Source organism: Peromyscus leucopus, chromosome 4, assembly GCF_004664715.2.
Source record: "Peromyscus leucopus breed LL Stock chromosome 4, UCI_PerLeu_2.1, whole genome shotgun sequence".
Taxonomy (NCBI): domain Eukaryota; kingdom Metazoa; phylum Chordata; class Mammalia; order Rodentia; family Cricetidae; genus Peromyscus; species Peromyscus leucopus.
Genome location: NC_051066.1, coordinates 96032329 through 96058962, shown reverse-complemented (window position 1 = coordinate 96058962; position 26634 = coordinate 96032329). Strand labels below are relative to the sequence as shown.

General features: G+C 46.4%; 2 protein-coding genes across 2 annotated transcripts in view; both read left to right on the top strand.

The window, feature by feature from the left end:
- The window catches only part of Pla2g4e (phospholipase A2 group IVE), a 74194-nt gene extending 70121 nt beyond the window's left edge, over nucleotides 1-4073 (top strand). The window contains 3 exon segments of the mRNA XM_028854401.2: nucleotides 257-423; nucleotides 1547-1730; nucleotides 2152-4073. Coding sequence (XP_028710234.1) covers nucleotides 257-423; nucleotides 1547-1730; nucleotides 2152-2369 — 569 coding nt within the window. The 3' untranslated portion in view covers nucleotides 2370-4073.
- An 11149-nt stretch (nucleotides 4074-15222) lies between these two features.
- Nucleotides 15223-26634, top strand: part of Ehd4 (EH domain containing 4) — a 71664-nt gene continuing 60252 nt past the window's right edge. Inside the window, exon 1 of the mRNA XM_028854395.2 lies at nucleotides 15223-15531. Coding sequence (XP_028710228.1) covers nucleotides 15296-15531 — 236 coding nt within the window. The 5' untranslated portion in view covers nucleotides 15223-15295. The remainder of the gene's footprint in view (nucleotides 15532-26634) is intronic.

Here is a 26634-nt window from a genome sequence, read left to right as displayed (position 1 = left end):
CTCTACAGATGAGTCATGGCAGGTTGTGTGCATAACCCACAGAAGACTTGCTAGAGCCTCAAGAGCACGCTGCTATGTGTCAGCCCACCCAGAGAAGTAGGACTCCGTGTCCTAGAGAGAATGTGGGAGGCTAGAGGCCCAGGCTGAAGAGAGCAAGCTCCAGGCAGGGTATTCTGGCCATATCAGTGTTTCCACCCGACCCGTAACTGATGTCAGGGCCCCAGGTACGATGTTAACCAGAAGGCTTGACTTTCAGACACAGTGCTGGACACCTTCCCAAACCAGCTGACACAGTTTACGAAACACCTGAACCTGCTGGACACCGCGTTCTTTGTCAACTCCAGCTACGCGCCCCTCCTTAGGCCAGAGAGGAAAATCGACCTCATCATCCACCTCAATTACTGTGCGGGATCCCAGACCAAGGCAAGTATAGCAGCGGCAGCGCCGGCCGCAGCTGCTCCCGAGCCGTCACAGAGCCAGTGGCGGGACCTTAGAGACCGGTGCAGCTGTCACGTGGGCACACTCTGAGGCTGCATGAGGGGAGCGAAAGTCGTGCAGCAGGATGCAGGGCCGGAGGACCAAACCTCACCGGCAACCAGCTGGCTCTCACATGCTGGGACTGGGGAGTTTGTTTGAACTCAATCATGGCAGTTTTATTATTGCTTTTAAGCATCTGATGCACTTGGCCATTTTTTTCAGCTGAAAACAATCTTGATGAGTTTATAATAATATCTTGTTTTCCAAATAATCTCAGTGTCCATGTAATCACAGGGCCTCCATATGATTAAACAAGTGACCAGTGGTGGTATTATTATTATTAGTTTTCTCTTTAAGGGAAAACTCTGGTTTTCAGTTTTTCTTTGTTTATTTTAGATTGGGGGGGGGGTGACTTTGATACAATCCCATCCTGAAGCCAGGGAAAGAAAAGGAATTATAGACAGATGGCTGGTATGGAAGCAATAATCATGTCCTAGGTTTGTCAATAAACAACAGTGTGCTTCCCTACCCAGGCTCACACCTGGTCCTTGCACCAGCTCTCTGTGGTAGACAGGACAGCCGCTGTTCTCCCGAGGTCACAGAGGAGGGGACCTAGACTAAGTAGCTAGCTGGAGGGGCATGCAAATAAAGCCAGCTGTGGGACTCAGGGCTCTTTGTGACCTTAAAGGTATTTTTCCAAAGTCCAGCCCTTGGACACGGTCACCTCCAAAATCTCTGAGTGGCAGTCAGGACTCCAGGCAGCCAGGCCCAGCGTCCGTCCATCAATCTCACAGAGGCCACCCGTGTGTCCCCAGGTCTTTGGGTGAAGTGGCCGCAGCAGGGATTCTGTGTTTTCATTCAGGGAAGGAGCTTTCGTCTATATGGGCACCAGCCTGCTCCCTGGGCCTTTTGTCCTGACCTGGCTTTCTTCTAAAAATACCACCCATTGGCCAAGCAGTTTGGGACCAGGGTTAGCTAGGAAAGATCAGGAAAACAGACCCAGGAACTCTGTGTGGCTCACCCACACCCAGGCTTCCAGTGCTCAAAGTGTCCTCCCATGACGTTTCAGCCCCTGAAACAAACCTGCGAGTACTGCACGGAGCAGAACATCCCCTTCCCCAGCTACTCCATCCAGGAGGATGACAAAAGCCTCAAGGAGTGCTACCTGATGGAGAACCCCCAGGAGCCTGACGCCCCCATTGTGGCTTACTTCCCACTCATCAGTGACACCTTCCAGAAGTACAAGGCTCCAGGTAAAGCTCCCTCTATGGTGTGCTCCCAGCCTCTGCTGGAAACAGACAAAAGCCCCTGTTTTCAGACATGTAGAATCTTCTGATGACCCCAAAGGGGAGGCCTGGCTTAGTCCTAGTCTGAATCCAGAGAATTCCCTCCATCCTCCCCATGAACTTACAACATGGTCTCCTGCTCTTTTTTTTTTTTTTCTTTTCTTTTTTTTTTGGTCTCTCTGATGTTTTAGTCATTTAACCATTTACTGATACCTAGCTATGTGGAATCCTGAAATGGATAAACTATGCTGTGTGTGTGTATGTGTGTGTGTGTGTGTGTGTGTGTCCATGTGAGTGAGTGTGCATGCATATAAGTGTATTTGTATATGCAAACATGTCCTTACAACCTACCATAATAAGGATCTATAGCAAGTTCTTCTGCCCCAAGGTGTAGAGCGGAGTCCTGAGGAGCTGGAACTGGGCCAGCTGAACATCTATGGCCCCAAATCTCCCTTTGCCACCAAGGAGCTGACGTACACAGAGGCCAATTTCGACAAGTTGGTGAAGCTCTCGGAGTATAACATCCTCAATAACAAAGACACGCTCATGCAGGCTCTAAGACTGGCAGTGGAGAAGAAACGCACGAAGAGCCAGTGTCCCTCCTAGGCCTGGGGGAGCCCTGTTCATCCTGTGTCTGCTGCTGTCGTCAGGAGCGTCTGCCCACAAAGCCTGACCTCACCCACCGCTGTCCGTCCCTGCTCTCCAGCCAGGGCTTCAGGCAGCTTGGCCTGGGCTTTCGAGTGAAACATTACAAAAGGACAAGGAAGAGAGAGAAAGGAAAGGAGGAGTCTGTCAGGTTTTATACCCCGGGAGTTTCTCTCCACTTCCCAGCCTGGAAGGTGCCATGTGCGCAGGCTCCCACCCAGTCTCAAGTGTAGAATGTCAATGTGTGGCCACACCGAGTGGCTGGTTCCCAAGAGACCTCACCCTTAGAGCTGCAGGCAGAAGTCCCTAAGCCTCCCTCCTCCCATGACCAGAGAAATGCCCAGGAAGACCGAGATCTGCTCTTAAGTTCCTCCGGAAAATGCTTTGTAAATTTAAGGTGATTGCATCCTTGGAATTTTTGTTGTCAATAGTATTTTGTGGTTTATTTTTATTTTTATATTTTACTGTGATGAAGAGAGTATTAGTAGAAAGCCTGGCCTCTGCCACAAACGAAGTCAAACAGATGACCAACCCATGTCATTGACGCCTCTTCAGCTGCCAGAGCCCTGGGCTGGTGTGCATCTGGCCCTGACCAGGACCAGGTCTAAACACCCAGCTCCAGTGAAAGCAGGCGCTGCCAACAATGCCGCAGAAACCCACAGAATAAGGATGTAGGATGCTGTTCGGGAGGCCTGGGCATGTAAGCCCATTAAGCCCAGGCTGTAAGCAAGGGGCACCAGGTACCAGTCCAGTGCATGAAGCTGATATCTCTCTGGCTTCCAGGTGGAGTTAATCATTTCTAAGTATGGATCCTCTTATTTATCACAGAAAATGCCACAGCCAGTTTCTCTAAGTTCTTCTACAGTGACTCGGAGAAAAAGGTTAAGAAGGACAGCCACACAATGGCAACTTAGGACTCTGAGGAAGACCTCAGCTTTGGAGGGGAGTCTCTGGGGGACCCCTGAACCCAGAGACACCCAGATCCAGGCTTCACGAAAGGACAGAATGGGAGCCCTGGGGGTGAGAAAGTGGAAGGTGAAGGGCAGCTAGGCATGCGGCCTGAATGGAACCCAGCGTGCCTGGAAGACAAGGCCCTCTTTCTGAGCCACGTGATCCCTCCACAGTCCTTGGTTGTTGAGAGATGAATGGCACCCAAGATTTTCGTGTGTCTGTTTTAAATGGGCTCCTGTTTCCATCACTGCTATTCAGAGTGTGACTGGGGCCGGCTGTAAACCCAGTGCCATACTGACAGGAACCTGTACTGTGAAGAGCCTGGTGCCCCCCTCTCCTGCCCCCAGGTGACTCCTGTGTAACGTGGGGGAAGAATGGATTCACTGCACGTTTCCATCAGCTCGGAGAGCAGGAGCCCACAGACTCCTTCGAGGTGTTGATAAGCTAGGCTTCCTGGCCTGCAGAGCTGGTCCCTACCCGTGTGATGCCGATGTGAGTGGGCCGCCCCTCACCTCCTCTAGCCCTCCACAGGAGGAGCTGGTTGCCTTAGCCTCTCCCTGACTCATGCAGGGAGCATGAATGATCAGAGAGGGCTGGAACAGGACCTGCACTTGGCCAGGAGACAGCAGTCGTGCCTTGGACTCGCCGTAGCCTGTGACGTGTGTAAGATCACTGTACCGTTTGAGCACAGAATAAAGCGGTCACGAGGGCGAATGTTGGTCCATCTGCTTTCATTGTCTGGTGCTCCCCAGCACTTCTGACCCGGACCCCATCCTCTCCCTGCCCTCACTTCTGCCCTCATCCTGCAGGTCTTCCTTCTCCCTGGCAGTAACTAGAGGGGGCCTGGTCCACCTGAGCCTCTTCGGGAGCTGTGTTGCTGCTCCTCGGGTGGCCGCGCTTGGGTGAGGCCTCCCCTGTTTTTATGAAGCCTCATCAGCTGGGGAAGTATACCTGAGGCAGGCCAGGGTGCTTCAGGCCAGGGTGCTTGTACTCGGCAGGAAGAACTGAAGGAAGCCAGGTGACAGCCTGCACCAGAGGGGAGCGTGTGCTTGTGCACAGCCTGCACCAGAGGGGAGCGTGTGCTTGGGCACAGCCTGCACCAGAGGGAGCGTGTGCTTGTGCACAGCCTGCACCAGAGGGGAGCGCGTGCTTGTGCACAGCCTGCACAGAGGGGGGGGGGGGGGGGGGGGGGGGGGGGGTGAGCGTGTGCTTGTGCGCACAGAGCGCGTGCACGTCAGGGGGGGGGTGGCGTGGGAGCGGTGCTTGTGCACAGCCTGCATCAGTGGTGAGCGTGTGCTTGTGCACAGCCTGCACCAGTGGTGAGCGTGTGCTTGTGCACAGCCTGCATCAGTGGTGGTGAGCGTGTGCTTGTGCACAGCCTGCACCAGAGGGGAGCGTGTGCTTGTGCACAGCCTGCATCAGTGGTGAGCGTGTGCTTGGGCACAGCCTGCATCAGTGGGAGCGTGTGCTTGTGCACAGCCTGCATCAGTGGTGAGCGTGTGCTTGGGCACAGCCTGCATCAGTGGTGAGCACGTGCTTGTGCACAGCCTGCATCAGTGGTGAGCGTGCTTGTGCACAGCCTGCATCAGTGGTGAGCGTGCTTGTGCACAGCAGGCTGGAAAGCGGACCCACCCTCACTCCCGCCTGGGAGTCTCCCCCAAGCTCTAGCACATTGGTTAGAGTCAGGCTGGGGTGCCTAGCTTCAGCACAGAAAGACTCAGGACGACCTGGAACTGTGAGCACAGCTGGTGTTTTCAGGAAGGAGATTTTAACACAGGAGGTCCAGGGAAGGAAAGAAGACACACCCCCGTGGGAGCCCGGGCTCCTGGAGGGAGAGAGAGCAAACTCTCTTAGCACGGGCCATGCACACAGCTCATTGGCTCTGGAGTTACATCTCAAACGGCTGCCGAGAACCCCCTTTTCCTTCTCCCTCCCCAGTCTCTTTTGAGATGAGACACGAGGTGGCCCCAGAGATGCACTGGATAAAATTATAATCTGGTAAGGTAAAACCAGAAGCCAGGGCCAGCGAGATGACTCAACAGGTAAGGCCAAGTCAACCACACCAAACCAAACCTCGCACAAGCCTGGCCACCTGAGTTCAGTCCCCAGAACCCACACGAAGGTGTGGAAGTGTGGACTGTGGCACGTGGCACATACACACAAATGTGGCATGCACACTAACGTGTTTCTATTCCATTAAGAGGAGGGGGTGTAGGGGACGGGGACGCAGAAGCCACTAGGGTTAACAAGGAGTTGAATGTGCGTCTTTCCTTTGTAAACGGGGTTTCTGGTGAGATTCCATGAAAACTGCGGGTTTGTGTCTGGGAAGGGAGCAAGGTCTTAAGCAGTTGTTCATTGTGTGGGAATTCTTGCTCTGATGCTGATTAGAGGCTTCAACTTGATGCTTGGGTGGGAGCTCTTTTTCCTTTCTCATGTCTCCAAAATTTCCCCCTCTCTCTATCCTACCTCAGCAGGGAGGGAACCATGGAAAAACTTTCCCGGGCCATGGTGGCGGAGGAGTCCCATGCCCACAGCCCTCCTGGGCCCCATTGTACCTGAATACTGTCAGCTCCTGTCTCTGCTCCCAGAGCCCCGGGCTGCCCACAGCTTCCTTGACCAGCAGGCCAACTTGCAAATAACTGGAACCTGTTAGCACTGTCGCTACTGAGACATAAGAAGGGGCCAACCAATGATTAAACTTCAAGGAGCTCCCTTCCAGCCCTCCATGGGAGGGCCACATGGAAACTGATCCTCACAGCCTCTGTACACAAGGGCACCGCAGGTGCACACAGCAGGAGCAAAGAGGCCAGGCTAGTGATCCCCTCCCTCCTGGTTTCTACTCAGGAAGAGGGAGTCCCTCCGCGGCTCCTCCTGCTCTCCTGGCGGCTGGTGTTCTATGAGGTCCTGTACCTCTGCTCCTCCCCCACTCCACCCCACCCCATCCCACCCCACCCCACCCCACCCCTCTCCGGGCAACTCCATACTCTTCTTAGCAATCTCAGCTCCACCCATGTAATGGCTGCTTCTTTTTCAACAACTCAACACTCGAGTGCCAGCTAAGCTAAGGCAACTCTCCCTTGTTCTAAACAAAGGCATTCTAAGTCTCTCTCTGCTAACGTCGTTTTTACTCTATAACCTAAAGATCTAAAATTAAGCCGCTCAAACAAAACTGAAGCTCTTCGCTTCTCAGAAATCTGGGCCTCTTTCAGCTCTCCATGCCATCCTTAAGACTGCCTTTCGGCTACCATCACCACCCGTGCCCCACCCATCATGCCTGTCTTCTGAGCAGCAGGAAAGATCAGGGGTCTTGGGACTTTTGGACTATGACATTACCAAATCAGGCCTAGCCTGTCTGCATCTAGACGTCTTTTCTTTGAAAAAGAACTCAACTCTTATCTAAAGAGAGGGATTACCAGTTGTTTCAGTTCTGGTTTTCTAGTCTCTAACTTTGTAGCCTATAGCCTAGCCTGGAACTTACAATGTAGCCCAGGCTGCCCTTAAACTCATAGCTATTCTTCTGCCCCAGGATCCCAAGCACTAAGATTATAGGCATGTGCCAGCACATCCAGCCTTTTCCAGTCATCTATTTCTCTGAGTGAGGACATCAAATAACCACTGTGTGACTAGGGTCGGAGTCTGTTGGCTTAAGGATCAGGAAGGCAGATCAAAGACAGCTTCTCCACTCCATGTTTGAGGCCTCAGCATGAGTGACTTGAGGAGAAGACTGACGGCTTGCATCTGAAAAGAAGAACCCACTTCAAGATGGCTCTTTGGGCCAGTGTAGCTAGAGTTTTCCTGCCTTGCCCACAGTCAGGACAAATCTTTGTCACCTGCCAGTCCCACAGCCGCTCAGACCCAACCAAGTAAACACAGAGACTTATATTGCTTACAAACTGTATGGCCGTGGCAGGCTTCTTGCTAACTGTTCGTATAGCTTAAATTAATCCATTTCCACAAGTCTATACCCTGGCACGCGACTCGTGGCTTACCGTCATCTTTTCATGCTGCTTGTCAGGGTGGCGGCTGGCAGTGACTCCTTCTGCCTTCCTGTTCTTTTATTTCTCCTCTCTGTTAGTCCCGCCTATACTTCCTGCCTAGCCACCGGCCAATCAGTGTTTTATTTACTAACCAATCATTTGCCATACAGACTATCCCACAACACAGCCAAGTGCAGACCATCTCAGACACCTGCACTCAGGCCCATGGTCCTGATCATCCTCTGTGCGGACCTGCTGGGTAAAGCCACGAGGAACCCGAGAACGGGCTCCCACAGGACATACAGAACATCCCACAGCAGGCCAGTGAGCTGGTTCAGTGGGCAAAGCGCTTGTCATGTAAGCCTGACTGCCTGAGTTCAATCCCCATAACCCACATAAAGGTGAAAAGAGGGCTGACTCCAGAGAGTTGTCCTCTGACTGCCACAAACATGCCAGGGCAGCCATGAACATACATGCATACATCATGCACATACACAATAATGTAAGTGAATAAATAGACTTAATAAGTTTTTTTCAGTTAATCTGGTGGTTTTTTTTTTTTTTTTAAGATTATAGTATAATGACATAATTTCTCCTTCCATTTCCTCCCACATACCTTTTCTTGCTCTCTTTCAAATTCATGGGCTCTTCTTTGTTTTTTTTTTGTTGTTGTTGTTTGTTTGTTTTTGTTTTTTTAAATGATGGCTTCACTCACTTCTCTGACCTGTGTTAGGAAGTCCAGGAAGGTTGGACAGACTCACCGAGCTCTCAATCAGAGCACCTTCCTGTGATCTTCCCTGTGGCCAGTCTCCTGGGTGAGGCTGAGATGGTGGCATCTGCTGGTCTGTGTGACTAGGTACAGAGCACAGAGCTGTGCTTCCACAGAAATCTATTGGGGGAAGTCATCACAAGCCAGGCCAGGGACCAGAGAACTCACCTCCAAATAAGAGACAAGTCAAAAACAAAAAAAAACAAAACATGTGGCAATGTTTTAAATCATAGCCTGTAGTATTTGAATACTTAAACACGGCCTTCGTCCTCATCTACCAGGTAGACATCATGTTCCAGGTTCTGTTGTTAGCATGGTTCATTCTACAGACAAGCTGTTGGTTAGGAATCGCAGCTTTGTCTCTGAAAAGTGGTGACTCTAATGAAGTCCACAGGGATGAGGTCTAAGGTCCCTGCACAGAGTTCAGGAGCCTGCTTCTGCTGGCTCTTTGCTTTTCAGTCCCCTCTACAGTTCTTGGCCTCCAAATCATAGGAGAAAAAAAAAAAATCAAGAGCCAGGCATGATGGCACACACCTTTAATCCCAATACCCTGGGAGGCAGAGGTAGGCAGATCTCTGTGAGTTCAAGGCCAGCCTGGTCTACAGAGTGAGTTCTAGGACAGCCAGAGAAACCTTGTCTCAAAACACCTCCTCCTTAAAGGAAGAGGGGGAAAAAATCAATTTTCTTCCTGTTAAGAAAACTTCCTGGAAGCCCTACACCTTGGGCTCAAATAACTCTGACTCAGAACTTAGTCTCATGACCACACTTGCCTGCAGGGAACTTGGAAAATTTAGTTTTTTACCTAGATGGCAATGTGCCTGAGTACAAAGTCAGAGTCATCCTGCTAAAGGTGCCTTCCCTTAAGTACCTGCAAGACACCTCTGCCCTCCTAACTACATTCCAAGTGACCTCAGTGACGTAGAAAAGTGGCCACAGAGAGAGCAGAACAGGGGTTGAGAGGGATGGGGGCTTTCTTCACAGGCCAAAGGAGCTGCTCTCTCCTCCAAGGCCTTTAAGGCACTCTGCAGTGGAAGGCGCTGGCCTTCATAATCGTCCATTGAACACATTCAGCAACCAGCCATTGAACACAACCCAAGACAAGCCCGTGACCAAGGAGTAAGGACAAAACCCTTCCACGGGAATAACGATAGAACTTTGACAAATATTACATTTGTCTCCCATACACAGACTCCATATGTTTTAATTCATTTATTTTTGCCACTTTATGTGCATTGGTATTTTGCCATGGATGTCAGGTCCCCTGGAACTATAGCTACAGGCAGTTGTGAGCCGCCATGTGGGTGCCGGGAATTGAACTCGGCTCCTCCAGGAGGAGCAGTCAATGCTCTTAACCACTGAGCCATCTCTCCAGCCCCCAGAATGCAGATTTAGAAAGAAGTATGAAGGTAGACTAAGGACGATTTAGGAAGAGGAAAGAGTACAGTGGAGAGAAGCGGAGGGACAGGAAGGCAGGAGAAGATGAATGTGAGCCAAGTACACGCTGTGATGTACGGTGTGACTATGTCCTCTGAGGACCTGATGTTGGATCCTCAGCCTCCCCACAAAGGCTAGATGCTTAAGTGCAGGACTGTAACTTCAGGCGGGGCACTGGCCAGGCAGCCTAGTGAGTCAGTGAGCTCCAGGTCCAGTGAAAGACCTTGTCTCAAAAACTAAGGTGGAAAGCAATGGAGGACACTTGACATCCATCTTTGACTTGTACAGACACATGCACACCTGCAGACGTGCATCCACATGAACACACACGTACCCCACATACACAAAATATAATGGGAGGCATAATTTTATACAATGACCACTGTGCTAATAAAGTTGTACAATTATTTTTTAAAAAACTATTTTCCCATACAGCAGAGAGAGTGGAGAATCTTATCATCAGGCTACGTTTTTTCCCCAGGATTATCTAGCACAGCACATGTCCAGGCCTCGCTGTAGAACCGCAAGTTGTAGGATTAGCTTGAAAAAAAAAAACAACTGACTTCGGAGGAAAAGCTGAGTGGAGCCGGGACGGTTCAGTGGGAAGAAAGCACAGCAAAGGAGAATGGCAGTTTAGAAATGGATGCAAGAGGACGATGGGGAGGACCAGTCACCTCTCCTCTAAGTCAAGGACTTAGCGAGAGCAGGAATGCGTGGGGCAGCTGCAGGAAGCAGAGGGAGAGAAGGGAAGGGCGGGCACCATGGGTGCTGGGTGGGGAGCGAGGCATGCAGGCATGCACGGCAGGACTTCCTTTCCATTTCTTTTAAAGGACTAAAGGCAATTCATTTATGTTTCTTCCTTACTTTTCTTTCCTGCTTGTAAAGCAAGAATGCGATTGTTCTGTAAAGTTTGAAAAAAGTTCTAAAGCCCATAAAGACAAAACTAAGGTTATCTATTCCCACACTCTGGGAGCATTACTATTTGGGGGTTCATCGCTTCTATCTTTTTCTTGAGTACTTTAAAATTCTTTAAACAAAAATATGAAATCCTGTACAACCACTAAAAAAAAAATTAAAGTTGTAATTTTTTTTGTTTTGTTTTGTTTTGCTTTGCTTTTTTTAAGATGAAGTTTCTCTGTGTAACAGCCCTGGCCAATCCTGGAACTCATGTTGTAGACCAGGCCGGGCTCGAACTCACAGAGATCCACCTGCCTCTGCCTCCTGAGTGCTGGGATTAAAAGTGTGTGCCACCACTGCTTGGCCAAATTGTAGTTTGTAAAACACCATACAGGACTGAAGAGATGTCTCAGGAGCGAAGAGCATTGGTCATTCTTCCAGAGGACCCAGGTTCAATTCCCAACACCAACACCCACATGGTGACTCAATCATGTGTAACTCCAGTTCAAGGGAATTTGACACTCTCTTCTGGCCTTTGTGGGTAGCAGACACACATGTGGTGAACAAACACTCAGACAAAAACACCCATACATATAAAATTAAGTTTATTTTAAAAAAGACCCTGAACCAAAAAGCAAAATACGACACAGTACCATACAACACAAGATTCATCATCTTAAGCCAATTCTGAGTACAGATCGGCAGGAGTAAACATTTTACATTGTTGTGCAACAGCTCTCTGTAGGTTTTCCAGCTTACAAAATGGAAACCCTACCCACTGAACAACACCCTATTCCCTCCTCCCCGAAACCTCTGGTGACCACCACTCTAAGTCTGCTTCCTGTTTCTATGAACTTGACTATAAAAACTGGTCACAGTTGTGACATCCTACTCCAGTCACCTTTCTGTGGCTGGTGTCTTCACCACAGAATACCTTCGAAGATTCACCCATGCCACATCATGTGCCACCCTCTGAGCTACAACCCTAATCCAAAATACTCTGGGTTTTTCAGATCACTCATCTTCTTTTTATGTGTCACAACATCCAATAGCTGCATAGGAAGCCGCCATTTGTTTAACTCCGTGGGGAGACAGCTAGTTGCAGTGTTTTGGTATTATAAATGATAATAAACATCCTCTCAGATAAAGTTTTATTTTCATTATTCCTCAGGATAAATACCCTCTGGTTAGTTTCTTCAACATGTAATTCCTGAGTCAAAAAATATACCAAGTTTTGGCAACTCATCAAGGAATGACTGACATATAATCACCTGCATGTATTGAAAAGTCCGTAATTTGGGGGTCTGGGGAGATGGCTCAGTAGTTGAGAGTATTGGTTGTTCTTGTCAAGTACCTCGGTTCGATTCCCTGCACCCACTTGGTGACTTACAACCAGCTGTTAACTTCAGTCTCTGGGGAGTCTCATGTCCTCTTCTGGCCTCCTCTTGGACTGCATGTGTGTGGTACACAGATACACAAGCAGGCAAAACATCCATACATGTAAAATAAAATGTTTTTAAAGAAACATAATATGATTAATGTCCTATGTGTACAATGTGAAACTATAACCACAATCAAGGTCGTGAAGGTCATCTTTCATCCCCCAAAGTTTTCTCCTTTGCTCTTCTCTCTCCTCTTTATAACTCTGCCTTCTTCTCCTCCCACTAGGTCATGTGATAGGTGTTTTTACCTTTCCAAGGAACAACCAAACATCTCACAAAGATGGCGGGTCATTTCCCATCTTATACAACTGCCTTGTATAAGGCAGTTACAACTTCTCACCAACAATTTGTATGGTCTTGATAATTTTACACAATCTATTAGGTATATTGTGATGCTTTTGTGGTTTCAATTTTCCCTTCCCTAATGACTAATGATGTTAAAGATGTCACACTTTTGTGGCGTGTCTGTTGAACCTTTTTCATTATTAAAATTTGTTTTTATTTTTAAAACTTTCTCCTTTATTTTTTATGTTTTACCTTCCTGTATGCGTACTATGTGCATGCGGTGCCTGCAGAGGCCAGAAGAGGGCGTTGGTTCCCTGAGTCGACATGTGGGTGTGCGTAATTAAACCTGGGTCCTCTGGAGCTTCTTCTCTTAGTCACCAAGCCATCTCTCCAACCCCTTGTTATTAAATGTTTAAAGGTCTATGCATTCTGGATATAAGCCTTTGTGAAATGTTATCTGTAAATATATTCTCCAACTCTGCACCTTACCTTTCCCATAGTTCTTAAGTTTGACGAAATCCAGTTTATCAACTAATTTTCTTTTATTGGATGTCCCTCTAGGGTTATCTAGAAAAAAATTCCCTACCTTACAACCACACAGATTTTCTCCTATGTTTTCTTTGAGAACTTTTATAATTTGTAAGTTTTACATTTAGCTCCAGAACTCATTTTTAGTTAATTTGAACATAGGGAATGAGGCCTGGATCAAAATTCATGTTTCTCTATACAGGTATCCTATTGTTCTAGAACAATGTGTGGGTCGTGTTTGGTGGTGGTGGGGATGGAACCCACTGCTTCATGCATGCTAAGCATCTACGTTCTAAACTGTTTATATAAAAGACTTTCTCAGCCAGTCTTGGTGGCATAAGCCTGTAATCCTAGCACTTGGAGGCACAGGCAGAAGAATCGAGAGCAGTTCAAGGTTGTTCCCATGTCTCTGGTGAGTTCAAGGCCAGCTTGGGTGCACAGGACTCTGCTCCAACAAGAAAAGCAAACAATTTGAATTATCCACTAAATTGCCTTTGTACTTTGTCAAAAATCAGTTGGCCATGTATGTGTGGATTTCTTTCTAGACTCTGTTCCATTGATATGGTGATTCATCACTAAATGATGGCATGTTCTGAAAAGGCAATGTTAGGCATTGTGTGAGCATCATGGAGTGTACTTACATAAACTAAAATGTGACGTCCTAAGTCAAGAAAACCTTACAAAAGCCCGTTGCCTGCTGCTGAAATGCCATTAGTATATGCTTATTGGATAATTTTTGCATTAATACCACATTGTCTTGATTTTTTTTAGCTTTATTAGTGTTAAAACTAGGTAATATAAGAGCTCCATTTTTGTTATATTTTACATTCTTTTTGTCTGTTCTGGGACCTTCACATCCACTATATGAAATTTAGAATCATTTTGTTAATTTTGACTAAAATAAAAACCTGCTGAGATTTTTATTAGGATTCCATTAAACGAATTGGGGAAAACTGGTTTATTGTTGAATCTTCCGGCCCAGGGACATGATATAGGTAATGTATATCTAGGCTTCCATTTCTCTTAGAAATATACTGTGATTCGTAGCATATAGATCTGGTACATTTGATTAGATTTAGCTCTAAACGTTTGTTAGTTTTGGTGCTGTTCCAAGGGATGCAGATTTTCCACTTCAATGTCCAATTGTTGTTTCTAGCATGCAGACAGAGCTGGCTTTTGTATCCAGAAACCTCACTAATAAATTTACCTCATAGACCAGCAGCTTTTTGTCTGGATATACCATAGTTTATCCATTGTCTACTGAAGGCCGCCTTGGTTGCTTCCAGGTTTTAGTGAACAAAACTGTCATAAACATTCACGTGGCACCGGCCACACCTGGACGATTGTTCAAAATGCGGTTTTACAACTACCTCACGAATCAACTCTGCATTTCTTCCAAGTTCAAGAAGTAATTCATGAGCCGGGTGGTTGTGGTGCACTCGGGAGGTAGAGGCAGGAGGATTTCTGTGAGTTCGAGGCCAGCCTGGTCTACAAAGCAAGTTCCGGGACACCAGGACTCGGTTACACAGAGAACCCCTGTCTCGAAAAACCAAAAAAAAAAAAAAAAAAAAAAAAAAAAAAAGCAATTCATACACGATCTTTCTCCAAATTTTATACACACAAGAATCACCTGAGCTCCATCTCTCAACATTTTAATTTAGTAGGAGTAAACTACTGTAAACTGTAGTGAGAACTAGAGGTCTGTATTTTAACAAGCCTCTCTGGTTATTCCTATGCAGCCGATCTCATTGACCACGCTGAAAAGGCGCTGGAGCGTTTCTCGCCTAGGATGCACAGGTGATGGCCAATTATTTCTACCAGTGTCCAGGTTTTAAACTGGAAAGGGGGCGGCGAGGAGCTGACAACAGCTGTGGTGTATGCTAGTGCTGAAATTAGATTGTAATAATGAGGGTTCCATGCGATAGAAAATCAAATAAAACCAAGGAGAAAAGGGGCCTTTAATTGATCCAGAATTCAGTGGAGGCAGGAGAAATATCCACGCAAATAGACTGAAGTTTATTTCCTCTCCTTCAAAATTTGCCAGTTGTATCAGTGAGCCTGAGTCTCTTCGGCTGTAAACCGGGAGGTAATAACCTGCCAGCGGAAAAGGAACCCGTCCGTCAACTTTCTGAAATTTCCGTCTCCAGGATCCATGTCCAAACGCTTAGGATGAGTCGAGTTCCAGAAGGGAGGCCTCGGGTGGTTCATGCCTGCCAGCTAAGACTTGCCCGGAAGCCGACGCCACCTGGCCAGAAGGATATACCCGGGCAGACGCGCCCGTGCCACCCAGCCTGGGCTACTCCCTCTCCTCGCCTAGCCCTCTAGCCCGATGTCGTCATCAATAATTCATTAAGACGCGCCTTTCCATTGGCTGGAGCCTCCACTCCTCGCTGGCACACGCCCAATGAGGAAGGACCTGAGAGCGCTTCTGCATAATGAGCGCCCGCCCCGTGACGCAGCGGCTGGTGATTGGTCGTCGCGGCAGCGGGGGGGCGGGCCCGGGGGGGAGCGGGCGGCGGCGAGAGCTACCCGGGCGCGGAGAGCGAGCGAGCCAGCGAGCGACGCAGGGTCTGCCAGGAGCGCGGCGGGCGGCGAGTCGGCGGCATGTTCAGCTGGATGGGACGGCAGGCGGGCGGGCGCGAGCGCTCGGGCGGCATGGACGCGGTGCAGACGGTGACGGGCGGCCTGCGCTCGCTCTACCAGCGCAAGGTGCTGCCGCTGGAGGAGGCGTACCGCTTCCACGAGTTCCACTCGCCGGCGCTGGAGGACGCCGACTTCGAAAACAAGCCCATGATCCTGCTGGTGGGCCAGTACAGCACGGGCAAGACCACCTTCATCAGGTAACTCGCCGCGCAGGCTCGCTGCCCCCCGCCTGGGCACCGTCTGCCCTCAGGTTACACGCAGAGCTCGGTGGCCCGTCGCCTCTCCCCACCCCGACGAGCGTGCGAGGCTCCCCTGAGCACGGTGCTGCGAGCCCCCCTTCCTCGCTGTTGCAAAAAGGCCTTCCTTGAGCCTGTCACCCTGGCCTGGGAGCCCGGGAGAGGGAGGGAGGGAGGGCGAGGCTCCAGAGAGCATCATCATCAGTACAGCCTAGGGCTGGAAGTGAGAATGGAGGTATGCGGGACCTAGTTGGAGAAGAAGTAAGCTTCCATCACAGTGGCAATGAATGAATGAATGAATGAATGAATGCCACGGTGGAGGTATTGCCATGTCTTTACGTGCCACCCTCTGTCACAGCAGCTGCCATCCTTCAGCTTGATGGTCTATAGGAAGTTAGCCTGCAGTGTGGCCGCCTCACCAGCCTGTGGAACGAAGGGGAGTGTCGGGTTACTGTTTGCTAGTTTCCATTTCTTCACCCTTGACAAACTGAAAATATTTGTCACGCTCGCTGTCCCCGGAAGCAATAACCGTGCTTGCCCTGCGGTTCCAGTCACGTAGCTCCCTCTGAAGTGACCTGATGAGAAATACTTTACAGTGAAACAGACTGCTCTTTTAATAAGGCATCTTATTTCTAAAGCAACCAGCATATTAAAACTCCTTTTCAGCCGGGAGGTGGTGGCGCACGCCTTTAATCCCAGCACTCAGGAGGCAGAGGCAGACGGATCTCTGTGAGTTCGAAGCCAGCCTGGTCTACAGAATGAGATCCACAACAGCCAGGGCTACACAGAGATACCCTGTCTCACAGAACAAAACAACTCCCTTTCTTTGAGGAGATTTTTGTTTTGTTTGGGGAGGTTTTGTTTTGTTTTGTTTTTTTATTTTATTTATTTATTTATTTATTTATTTATTTATTTATTTATTTTTGAGTTTAAAGCTCCTGTCAGTCGAAGCAAAGTGACTCAACATTTAAGATTTGGATCCAGAATTTTGGAAATCAGAACACTCTCTTCATCATTTGTTGTTCAACAGGTGTTCAGAAAACTGCATCTGTCTTTGGGGTGCATGCCATTTCTGTCATAACGGTTTTGTGACCTACATGGTTCCAACAAATAGAGTAGTTGTTACCATAAGAAATATGTTAAATCCAGGCCCGTAGATACACTGTGAATGAATTCAGCAAAGGAAATACACTGTGTTTTGAAATATAAAAGGAAAGTGGGGAAAATAATGTTGAAATTGTTTCATTTGATGTTTTTTATTAAGCTGAAGATAGTGTTGGATATATTACCTCAGAAATGAAGGGAGATATGTATTAGAGTAACTGGCTCCTTGAAAGATGATGAGTATCTTGCTATGATGGTGCTTGCCTGAAATCCCAGCATTTGGGAAACTGAGGCATGGGGATTATGCCTGCCAGGACTGCCTGGGCTACATAAGCATTCTAGGCTAACCTAGGCTACACAACAAACGATCCTGTCTTCAAAACAAAACAGCAGCGATAAGAACAAAAAACAAAACGTAAGAAACCAAACGATGACAAACAGCTGGTGCATTTTCGGTCTCAGTAGCAGCAGTTGTGAATGATTGGGATAGTAAAGTACCACAAGTGTGGGAGAGAACTTCTTAAGCTTAGAGCAAGTAAGAGAATAGCGTTGTTAAGAATGTTCTGATGGCAGGTCCATAGCAGCACCACCATTTCCTCCTCTTTATCTTTGCCATGGGCTTCACTGTACTGATTCATAGCTAGGGAGCCTCTCCTCGATGCTATCCCAGCCTCGCCTAAAGACGCTGTCTGTAGCCTGGCTAATAAGCAGGCCTGAGATAGTACAACTCGGAACGAAGGGATGTGTATTACTGTTTCCGCTTCAGATTATTTTGTTATATTCTCATTCTTCTCTGCTTCATTGATTAGGAGGAGTTTTGTGGAATAGTGTTACGACAGGTTCTGAGATTTGACTCATGGCTATACTTCCCGGTTAAGCATTTCTTAGTAGCTGGAACTCAGTAGGAGCTACAACCCAGGGGTAAGGGAAGAATAACCTTAACCAGAAGCTTGGACCAAGTGGCTTTGCCATTAAACCAAGGGCCCAAAGTGGACCTGGGGCTTAGAAGATCACTGTGGACAGGGAGCTGGCTGAAGCGACACTTGTGGCACCTGAAATTGGTTGTAGAGTAGAGTAGGAAGAAGTGTGGTCTCTGGGAGGAGAGCCCCAAACAGGGCAGCTGTCCTGGAGACATGGGCACTTTTGGAGTAGCAAACAGGAGAGAGAGCTATGAGAGCTGGCCTTCCTGGACCCTGCTTTTGGTAGGTCCTGGGTGCTTTGCTTCTAGCTGTGAGCATAAAGTGCTCATTCAGACTTGGGGAAGGGACCTGTCTATAACGTCACTGGTTCTTTTCCTTCCAACCAGCACAGGACTTGCTATCATGGAGGGAAATGTTCCTCTTCAATGTAGGGTACAACACTGACTTTGCTATGACCTCACACCTTTAATGAAACTCTGTTTCTCTCTCTCTTGCCTTGGAGAAACTAGGAGTCCCATTGTATGTGGTGGGCCAGGACATTCATCAGAACAGACAGCTAAGTGTGCCCCTTGCTTGATGGAAAGGTCTCCTAGGTGGGATGCCTGAAGAGCCTGGGGCATCAAGAAAATATGCTCACTCCTTGATGGGTGATCACCAGGAGGGGCCGAGTGCCAGGAAGTGGGCAAATTAAAAGAGTGAGGTTGAGGTTGAATGGGAAGAACAGATTGGTACAATCTCCTGTAGGTCATCGCATTGAAAGGCTAGAGGAGGCGGCAGATGTGGTAGAGATATTTGTCAGTCTCTTAGGGTAAAGGCAGAAGAGCCGACAGCTCTATTGTCTGCTTATTTCATTTCCCAAAAGACAGGATATAGAGTAAGAACTGTTAAATAGTCTGCTTCTGACAGGCAAGGAGAAACTGTCTGGAGAAGAAGGGATCGGCAGTGGTGAAAGTGACCGTATCATCTTTGACTTTAATACCGAGGAAGAGCAGGTGTCGGCCTTATCCAGGATTATGTCCAAAGCTTGAAAGGAAAGGGAAAGTTTCATGGGTTGGTGCAGCAGTTAAGAGCACTTATTGCTCTTCCAAAGAACCTAAGTTTGGAGTTTGGTTCCCAGTACACATATCAGGTGGCTCACAACCACCTGTAACACCAGCCCCAGGGAATCCAATGACCTCTTCTGGACTTCATGGGCATCTGCATTCACAGGTGCACACATACCCCATACACAATTAAAAATAAATCTATTAAAAATTCAATTTCAGAACTTCCTCCAGGAAAAAAAAATCACTGGGCCCAGCTGCTACAAAGCAAAATCATTCCACTGTGAAACATGGGAGGCTCCCCGGAAATCAATTAGAACTACAAACTGCAACTTCTGCTCTTAAGGGTTCTACTTCCTCTCTTCCTCCTGTACCCTGGCACCTTCCCCCAAGAAAATGTATTCTAATGAGGAGGAAAGAAGAAGTGACTTTAGAAACTACGTAGGCTGGACTGGGTGGGGCCAGCTCAGTGCTTACCTAGCATGTGTGAGGTCCTAGGTTCAGTCCCCAGAGCTAAAAAAAAAAAAAAAAAAAACCAGTAGGCTTTAAAGGGGCAGAGAGCAGGGCATTAGGTGGGGAAAGACACAAACTGCATCCTGACTGGAAGAGAGTGAAACCATTGGCAGACCACATGGTCTTTTATATTTAAAAAATCTTGATAAGAAACAGAAATCTATTGCATTTCTATAGACTTGAAATGAACAGTTTCAAAGTGACATTAAGCAAGCAAAACTGTTTGTGATAGCATCCAAAACAGATAAGTATAGACACCTGGGAATACGCCCAACAAAAAGCAGTGCATTGAAAACTAGAGTCATTACTAAAAGAAATGAAGGAAGACCAAGTGGAAAACCACCCGCTCTCTGCGGATTGGAGGCCACGGTAAGATGGCAAGGCTCCTGGACTGCTGTTTGTTTGCTGAGGCAGAGTCTCAGTGTATATATTGGTGGCCTGGACCCATTATGTAGCCCAGGATAGCCTCAAACTTGTAGTAGTTCTACTTCTGCCTCTGGGCTTCTAGGATTACAGGGTGTGCCACCATACCTAACCGGTGTACCTGAACTGGTTGTCAGATTCAAATAATTTCTATTAAAATCTTTGTGTTTTTTTTTTTTTATTGTTTGTTTGGGGCAGCAGCAATTGACAGGCTGACTCTATAATTCTTGGGAACTCAGGATTGCAAAAAAGCAGTCCTGAAGAAGAACTCACATTTCCTGATTTAGGATTTATCATGGAACTACTGACAACTGTACCGTGTGGCACTAGCAGAGGGACAGACAGATTAGTGGGACACCGCCCCTGAAAGCCCCAAGATAAACTATTTATTTCCTATTTATGATCAACTGATTTTTGACAGGATACTGTGACAGTTCAATGGGGAAAGATTAGCTTTTTCAGCCAATGATGCTGGGACAACTGGATACGCATGTGCCAAAGCAGTGAAGAGAGATTGGTCAAGGGCATGTGGTTTCTTTTCGGAGTGATGGAAGTGTTCTGAAATTGGGTAGTGGCACTGATCATACAGCTTTGAGAGCGAGCCAGACATGGATCTGCTCTTTAGGAGAGTAGGTTTTCTGACATATGAATTGTATTCCAGTTGGGATTGGGGGTAGCTCAGCCGTGAACGCTTGCCTAGCCTGCACAGGGTGCTGGGTTTAATCACCAGAAATGAAAAATAAAAACAAACCAAAAAAACATTCTTCCAGAATGAAGCAGCCTGTAATTTCCATAATTTCCACTAATTTCCATAATTCTGTAACTAGTGCCAGTCAAGTAACTTGCGCATCTGTATGTGCTAATTTAAAATAAAAAAAACATATTTCAGAGAGAAAACAAAGTGGAAATGAGCTGAAGGAACAAAAGAACAGAGAGCTAGAGAGTCAGTGGATGCTGAGGAGCACAGACAGCTGCCGAGGAGCCCGGTGGTTTATTTCTCCTGTGTGTCTCTTGTCAGTCAGTAGACATTCATCACTCATAATACTTAAAATAAATGTATGACAAGGATTTCTTTTAAAATCCTTAATAAGGACTGGAGAGATGGCTCGGTGGCTAAGAACACTGGCTGCTATTACAGAGGAGCCAGGTGTGGTTCCCTGTATCCACAGGGTGGCTCACAACCATCTATAACTCCAGTTCCAGGGCATCTGACACCCTTTACTGGCCTCCACTGGCCCTGTATACAGGTGGTATACTTATATTTATAAATGTAAAACACTCATACATAAAGAAAAAAATTAATGCTTAATATTATTATGTATTAAACTTTAAAAGTACTATTTTAGATTTAATGTGTCAGTTGATAGAGTGCTTCTCTAGCGTGCAAAGGCTCTGGGTTTCATCCCTAGTACCACATAAAATAGGTGTGATGATACATGCCTATAATTGTGGGAGAGAGAGAGGCAGCAAGAGCAGAAGTTCAAGGTCACCCTTCTCTGCCATAGCAAACTTGAGGCCAGCCTGGGCTGAATAAGACCCTCTCCCTCTCTCCACCCGCCCCACACACTTACATGTATATGTAGGATTTAGTAGGGAAAGGAGATGGAAACTCCAGCATTTTCAGCAAGTTTCTGGTTTGAATCCCATGGGTTCATATACCTATCCGTGTAGAGAGAGAAGACAAAACATGGAATGGGGTCGTCAGCCCCTCATCTACAAGGCTGAAGAGTAGGGAAAAGTGATGCCTCTGGATGCTGTTATCAGAAAAGGAAGGGGTTGCTAAACAGGCTAAATATTGCAGAACCTCACAGAACCTACAGAAACCAGGGGAGGAGAGGGTCCAGAGAACCAGGTAATTCTTGGGGAAAGGATTGAAACAGAGCATATATAGGTGGATCAGCCATCAGGAGCCAAAGTGACCCTGGCAAGAGCTGTGTCAGAAAGTGGTGACTGACGGTGGAAGCCGGGTGGCATTGGGTTGAGGAATGTGTGGGAGGCATGCAATACAGAAAATCCTCAGTGGCAGGGCACTGGAGTGGAGGAACCACTGTCAGAGACATTTTACCGGCTTGCTTAAAGAAGAGCATGACTCAGCCGGGCGGTGGTGGCGCACGCCTTTAATCCCAGCACTCGGGAGGCAGAGCCAGGCGGATCTCTGTGAGTTCGAGGCCAGCCTGGGCTACCAAGTGAGCTCCAGGAAAGGCGCAAAGCTACGCAGAGAAACCCTGTCTCGAAAAACCAAAAAAAAAAAAAAAAAGAAGAGCATGACCTCAACACAGTTATAAGTGGACGGAAGGGGGAGGGCTGTGGGGAAAAAGAACTGGTCCCCGAGAACAAAGTGGAACTGGGGCTTGAGGAAGGGTGGGAAGGCTGTGGTGCGGTTGCTGGGTGACATTGGCGACAATATTCAGCACAGCCACTCATTGTATCAACTGCCTGCAAGTGGCCGAGTATCAAGACAGGTAGGTGTTGGTGGAAAGGACTTTTTTGGTGGGGTGGCGGCAGCAGGTTTGTTTTGTGGCCCTGGGATTTGAAAGAAGGAGGCTGCAGGTGCCAAGCAGTAGTCTGCTGCCGAGCCATGACCTTAACCCAACAAGAGATTTTTTTTTTTAATTTAAAAATTCTCATTTAGACAATTACTTCTGAAAGACATCTACTATACATTTCAAACCTTGGGATTGTGACCAAGAAAGTGTTGGTTCCTAAGTCTGGCTGTATATCTGAATCACCTTTCAATATAAAGATCCCTTGGTCCTGTCTGAGATATCACTTGGAAGGTGGCTGCCAGAAGGTCCCTCTGATTCTTCTGCAGCCTTATCCAGGGAACATCTGAGAACCGTTGATACCAGCCAGTGGGATTATGACAGCTGAACCATCAAGCCTTAAGCTCAGCCTTGATCCAGCAGAGGGAGACTGACTCCAGTGAACTCTACACCTGTTCCTGCTTTATCTAATCACATTTTTGGTAACGACTCAGATAAAGACACAGAGGTCCTGCTGGAGATTACATGATACATACAACTCAGCAAAGTGATGTTTTTTCCCCATTTAATGTAACCTGTTGAAAATTTCTAATGTCACTAGTCTTCAAAAGTAATTTCAAGGGCTGGGAAGATGGCTCAGTGGGTAGGCACACTTGCTCTTGTAAGCCTGAATGCCTGAGTTCAAATCCCCAGCACCCACATAAAAAGGTGGACATGGCTCTTGGGTACCTCTGACCTCAGTAGTGTAGAGTAGAGATGGGTAGCTGAAATAACTAACTAGGAAGCTTGTGGTCCAGTGAGAGACTTTGTCTCAAGTCAATAAGGTAGACAGAGGGAGATGCCTGAAGTACTGCATCTCACATGTATGTATCACCCACTCCAACCCATGCAACATAAATGGTTGCATCTTTCAATATCACAGCTGGAGGAAGCATTTGTTTCTAATCTTGCACTGTTGTGCACAATTCTATAATGAATAATTTTTTTTTTCCTTTCTGCACTTAAGGACTGAACCCAGGGCCTTGGGCTGCTAGGCAAGCGCTCTACCACTGAGCTAATTCCCCAACCCCAAATACTTTTGATCAGAAGACTTTATTTCCAGTTTTTTTTTCCTAGAATAGCCTGAGCATAAATACTGCATTTGAAACAAAACAACAAAAAACTAGGGAGATGGCTTGGGCGATAAAGTGCTTATCATGCAAGGCGTAAGGACCTGAATTCCAATCACCAGAACCCACATAAAAATGTTAGGCATGTTGTTGTGCATTTGTAATCCTAGGATTTAGAGGGGCAGAGACAGCTGGATCTCCAGGGCCAGGCAGCTTCCTCAGTGAGCGCCAAGCCAGTGAGAGAACCTGTCTCAAAACTAAAGGTGGATGCTCGTGGAGGAACGTCACCCAATGTCATCCTCTGGCTTCCACAAGCATATGCACACAGGTGTGGGTGCACCTGTATACACACATGCACACATACCTATGTACACATGCAAAAACACCTCACTATTTTTCCAGGCTTATGCATATTACTAAATTGTTATATCTGCCAATATCCGTGGATACATACTATTTTTCAGAAAGGGTACTCCCAAGTTAAACTCCCACCAGAAATGAGGATCAGGATCACAGTAAATTTGCTTTTTTTTTTTAAAGCTGTTAATGTTGAGCATACAAAATAGTTACTAATTTTATTTGTTTGTGAATTCTGTGAACTTTGCCCAATTTCCATTTCAAGTGCTAGTCTTTTTCATGTCAATAAGTTGGATATTTTCCCCAATTACACTTACCAATAACCTGTTATAATTATTATAAGTATTTTTCCAGTTAGAGGTTTGCTTTTACATTCTAATGAGAATTTGTATGTAAATGTATTGAATATTTATGATCAAATCTAACAATTTATATTTTTGATATATTACTTTATGGTAAGAAGAGTCACTTGGGAAATAGTCATTCATTATCTTTTGTTTATTTTTTCAGTATTTGTATTTCTTTTTGCATTATTTGTTTTATGATTCCCGGGAGGGTAGAGGGCATGCATGCCAGGGTACGAGGGTGACGTTAGAGGACAACTTGCAGAAGTTGGTTCTCTACTTTCAGTGTGTGAGTTCTGGGGATTAAACTCGGATTCTCAGGCTTGGGGGAAAGTTCCCTTATCCACTTCCTGAGCCATCTCAGTAGCCTCTATTTTCCTCTTAAATAGGCTTGGTTTAAAATTTTATGTATTTAAGGCCAGGAATGGTGGCACAAGCCTTTAATCCCAGCACTTGGGAGACGGGGCAGACAGATCTTGAGTTTGAGGCCAGCCTGGTCTACAAAGTGAGTTCCAGGACAGCCAAGGCTACCCAGAGAATCCCTGTCTCAAAGAAGAAAAAAAAAAAAGTATGTATGTATGTATGTATATACACTCTCTGATCCATTTTAAAAGTAAAACTTGTCTTAGTGCTATTAGTTGTTTTTGTCTTTGGCCATTTTTAACACTACTATTAAATAATACTAGCTCTTCCTCCTATTATGTGAGGCTTCTTCATAGGCTGTTATTTAATAGTAGGTCTATTGAGACCTTTCTCTTTGTTATTATATTTATGAATATAATAATCCCAGCACCATACCATATTGAAACACTTTTTAACAAATGCTAACTCCGGATCCTTCTGAGTCTCTTTATTTTTCAACAACTGTTAATTGTTATTTTCTATTACTTGTTGAGAAGAAATTTAAAATCACATTGTTAGGTGCTTCCTTGAAAAAAAAAAATCCCACTGGGATCCATTTGCATGAGAACTGTATTTTATCTAAGTGAGACTTTCGTTTCTGCTCTTCCCACTTTGGTGGGACCTTCTCTCAAGGTGACTGCTTCACTTCTCAGGCCCTCGGCAGCTCTTAGAAATGTCACCCTTAGGGGCTCCAGCTGCTGCCGCTTTTGTAAGGTTTTTCCCTCTGTTATTTATGACCTGCTGTCACTAGTGTGTAGTAAGGTAGCTGCGGAGGTTTTGTTTTCATTCTGGTCATTTGGCTGAAGGAGTATTCTGACATCTTTTGATTAGACAGGCCTGTGTCTTCTGGATCCATAACTGTCAGTTACACTTGTGATGACGTTGTTTCCTCTTGTCTGAGGAACAAACTGAGAATGGAGCATGCCTGTCAAATTCTCATTTTAGTGATTTTGCCTTTGTTATTTCATGTAGAGTATTCATATCTCATGAATTAATCACATGAAGAGTTTTTTCCATTATTAATTTTTAAGGAATTTTATTTAACTGAGTAGTGTGGTAGCATGCACCTTTAATCCCAGCACTCTGGAGGCAGAGGCAGGTGGATGTCTGTGAGTTTGAAGCCAGTCTGGTCCTTTCCAGTCTAGACCATTCCAGTCCAGCTAAGGTTATATAGTAAGATTCTGTCTCAAGAAAATTAGATAGAGAGATAGGTAGGTAGGTGGATGGATAGATAGATAGATAGATAGACAGACAGACAGAAAAACAGACAAAACAGAATATCTGTGAGTTTCAGTTAAGACCATCTGATCTTTCCTTCATACCTGTACTCTGTAGAATGATTATTAGAGAGTATTAGTATTCACAGAAAAAGAAAAGTGTTCTGTAGTAAAAAAAAAAAAAAAAAAAAAAAAAACACTTTTGGAAATACTGTATTCTGCAAAGCCCTTATGAAGAACTACAGTGCTCTAAGATCAAAGAATTTACAACCTAAGTCTGTCAGATTATAAATTACAAATCATAACATCAAAAACAATGAATGTTCATTGTGTGATTGAATGAAAAACTAGAAAAATCAACAGTGCTTCGAGAAATTGATTTGATTCCAAGAGATTTCTCCACCCTCCTGAGAGCATGGAAGGAAGGCACAGGTGCTGATATCATGTTGACAGCTGATGTTCAAAGCACAGCTCAACCCCAAGTAGTACGAATTCCACTGAGAGCTGGAAGAGCCATCAGAGGAGTAAGATTTCACCCAGCAAATTCCAGTTGTTTGGTTCAACAGGGTAATGTCCATTCCATTGCTAGGCACAGCAATTTCTAAAATAATATCACCTAAATAAGCAATCCTAATGATAGTAAGGCAGATTTCATACTTTTAAGAAAGACAGTTTTGCCTGGTATGGTGACGCACACCTTTAATCCCAGCACTGGGGAGGCAGAGGCAGGCAGATGTCTGTGAATTTGAGGACAGCCTGGTCTATGTAGCAAGTTCCAGGACAGCCAGGTCTATATATAGAAAGACCCTGGCCAAAAACAAAACAAAAAACCCTAAATAAAACAAAAATAATAATAAAACAGAAGTTTAAGGAAAAAAAAAATGGAATTGGAGATTGAATTATTTATTTCCAGACTGATTTGGGTGTTGGGGACCAAGCCCAGGGCCTTCCTTATACATGCTAAGCGCCCGCTGTACCACTGAGCTGCTTCCCCTGGCCCAAGTGATGAAAGCTGCCTAGCTACCCAACAGTTAGGAAATGGCAAACTAAATTGATGCCACCTTAGAGTAGCTTCAGCCATTAAGCTGAGAGAGAGTGATGGTTTATGCCTGGAATCCTAGCACCTAGGGGACTGAGACAGGAGGATTA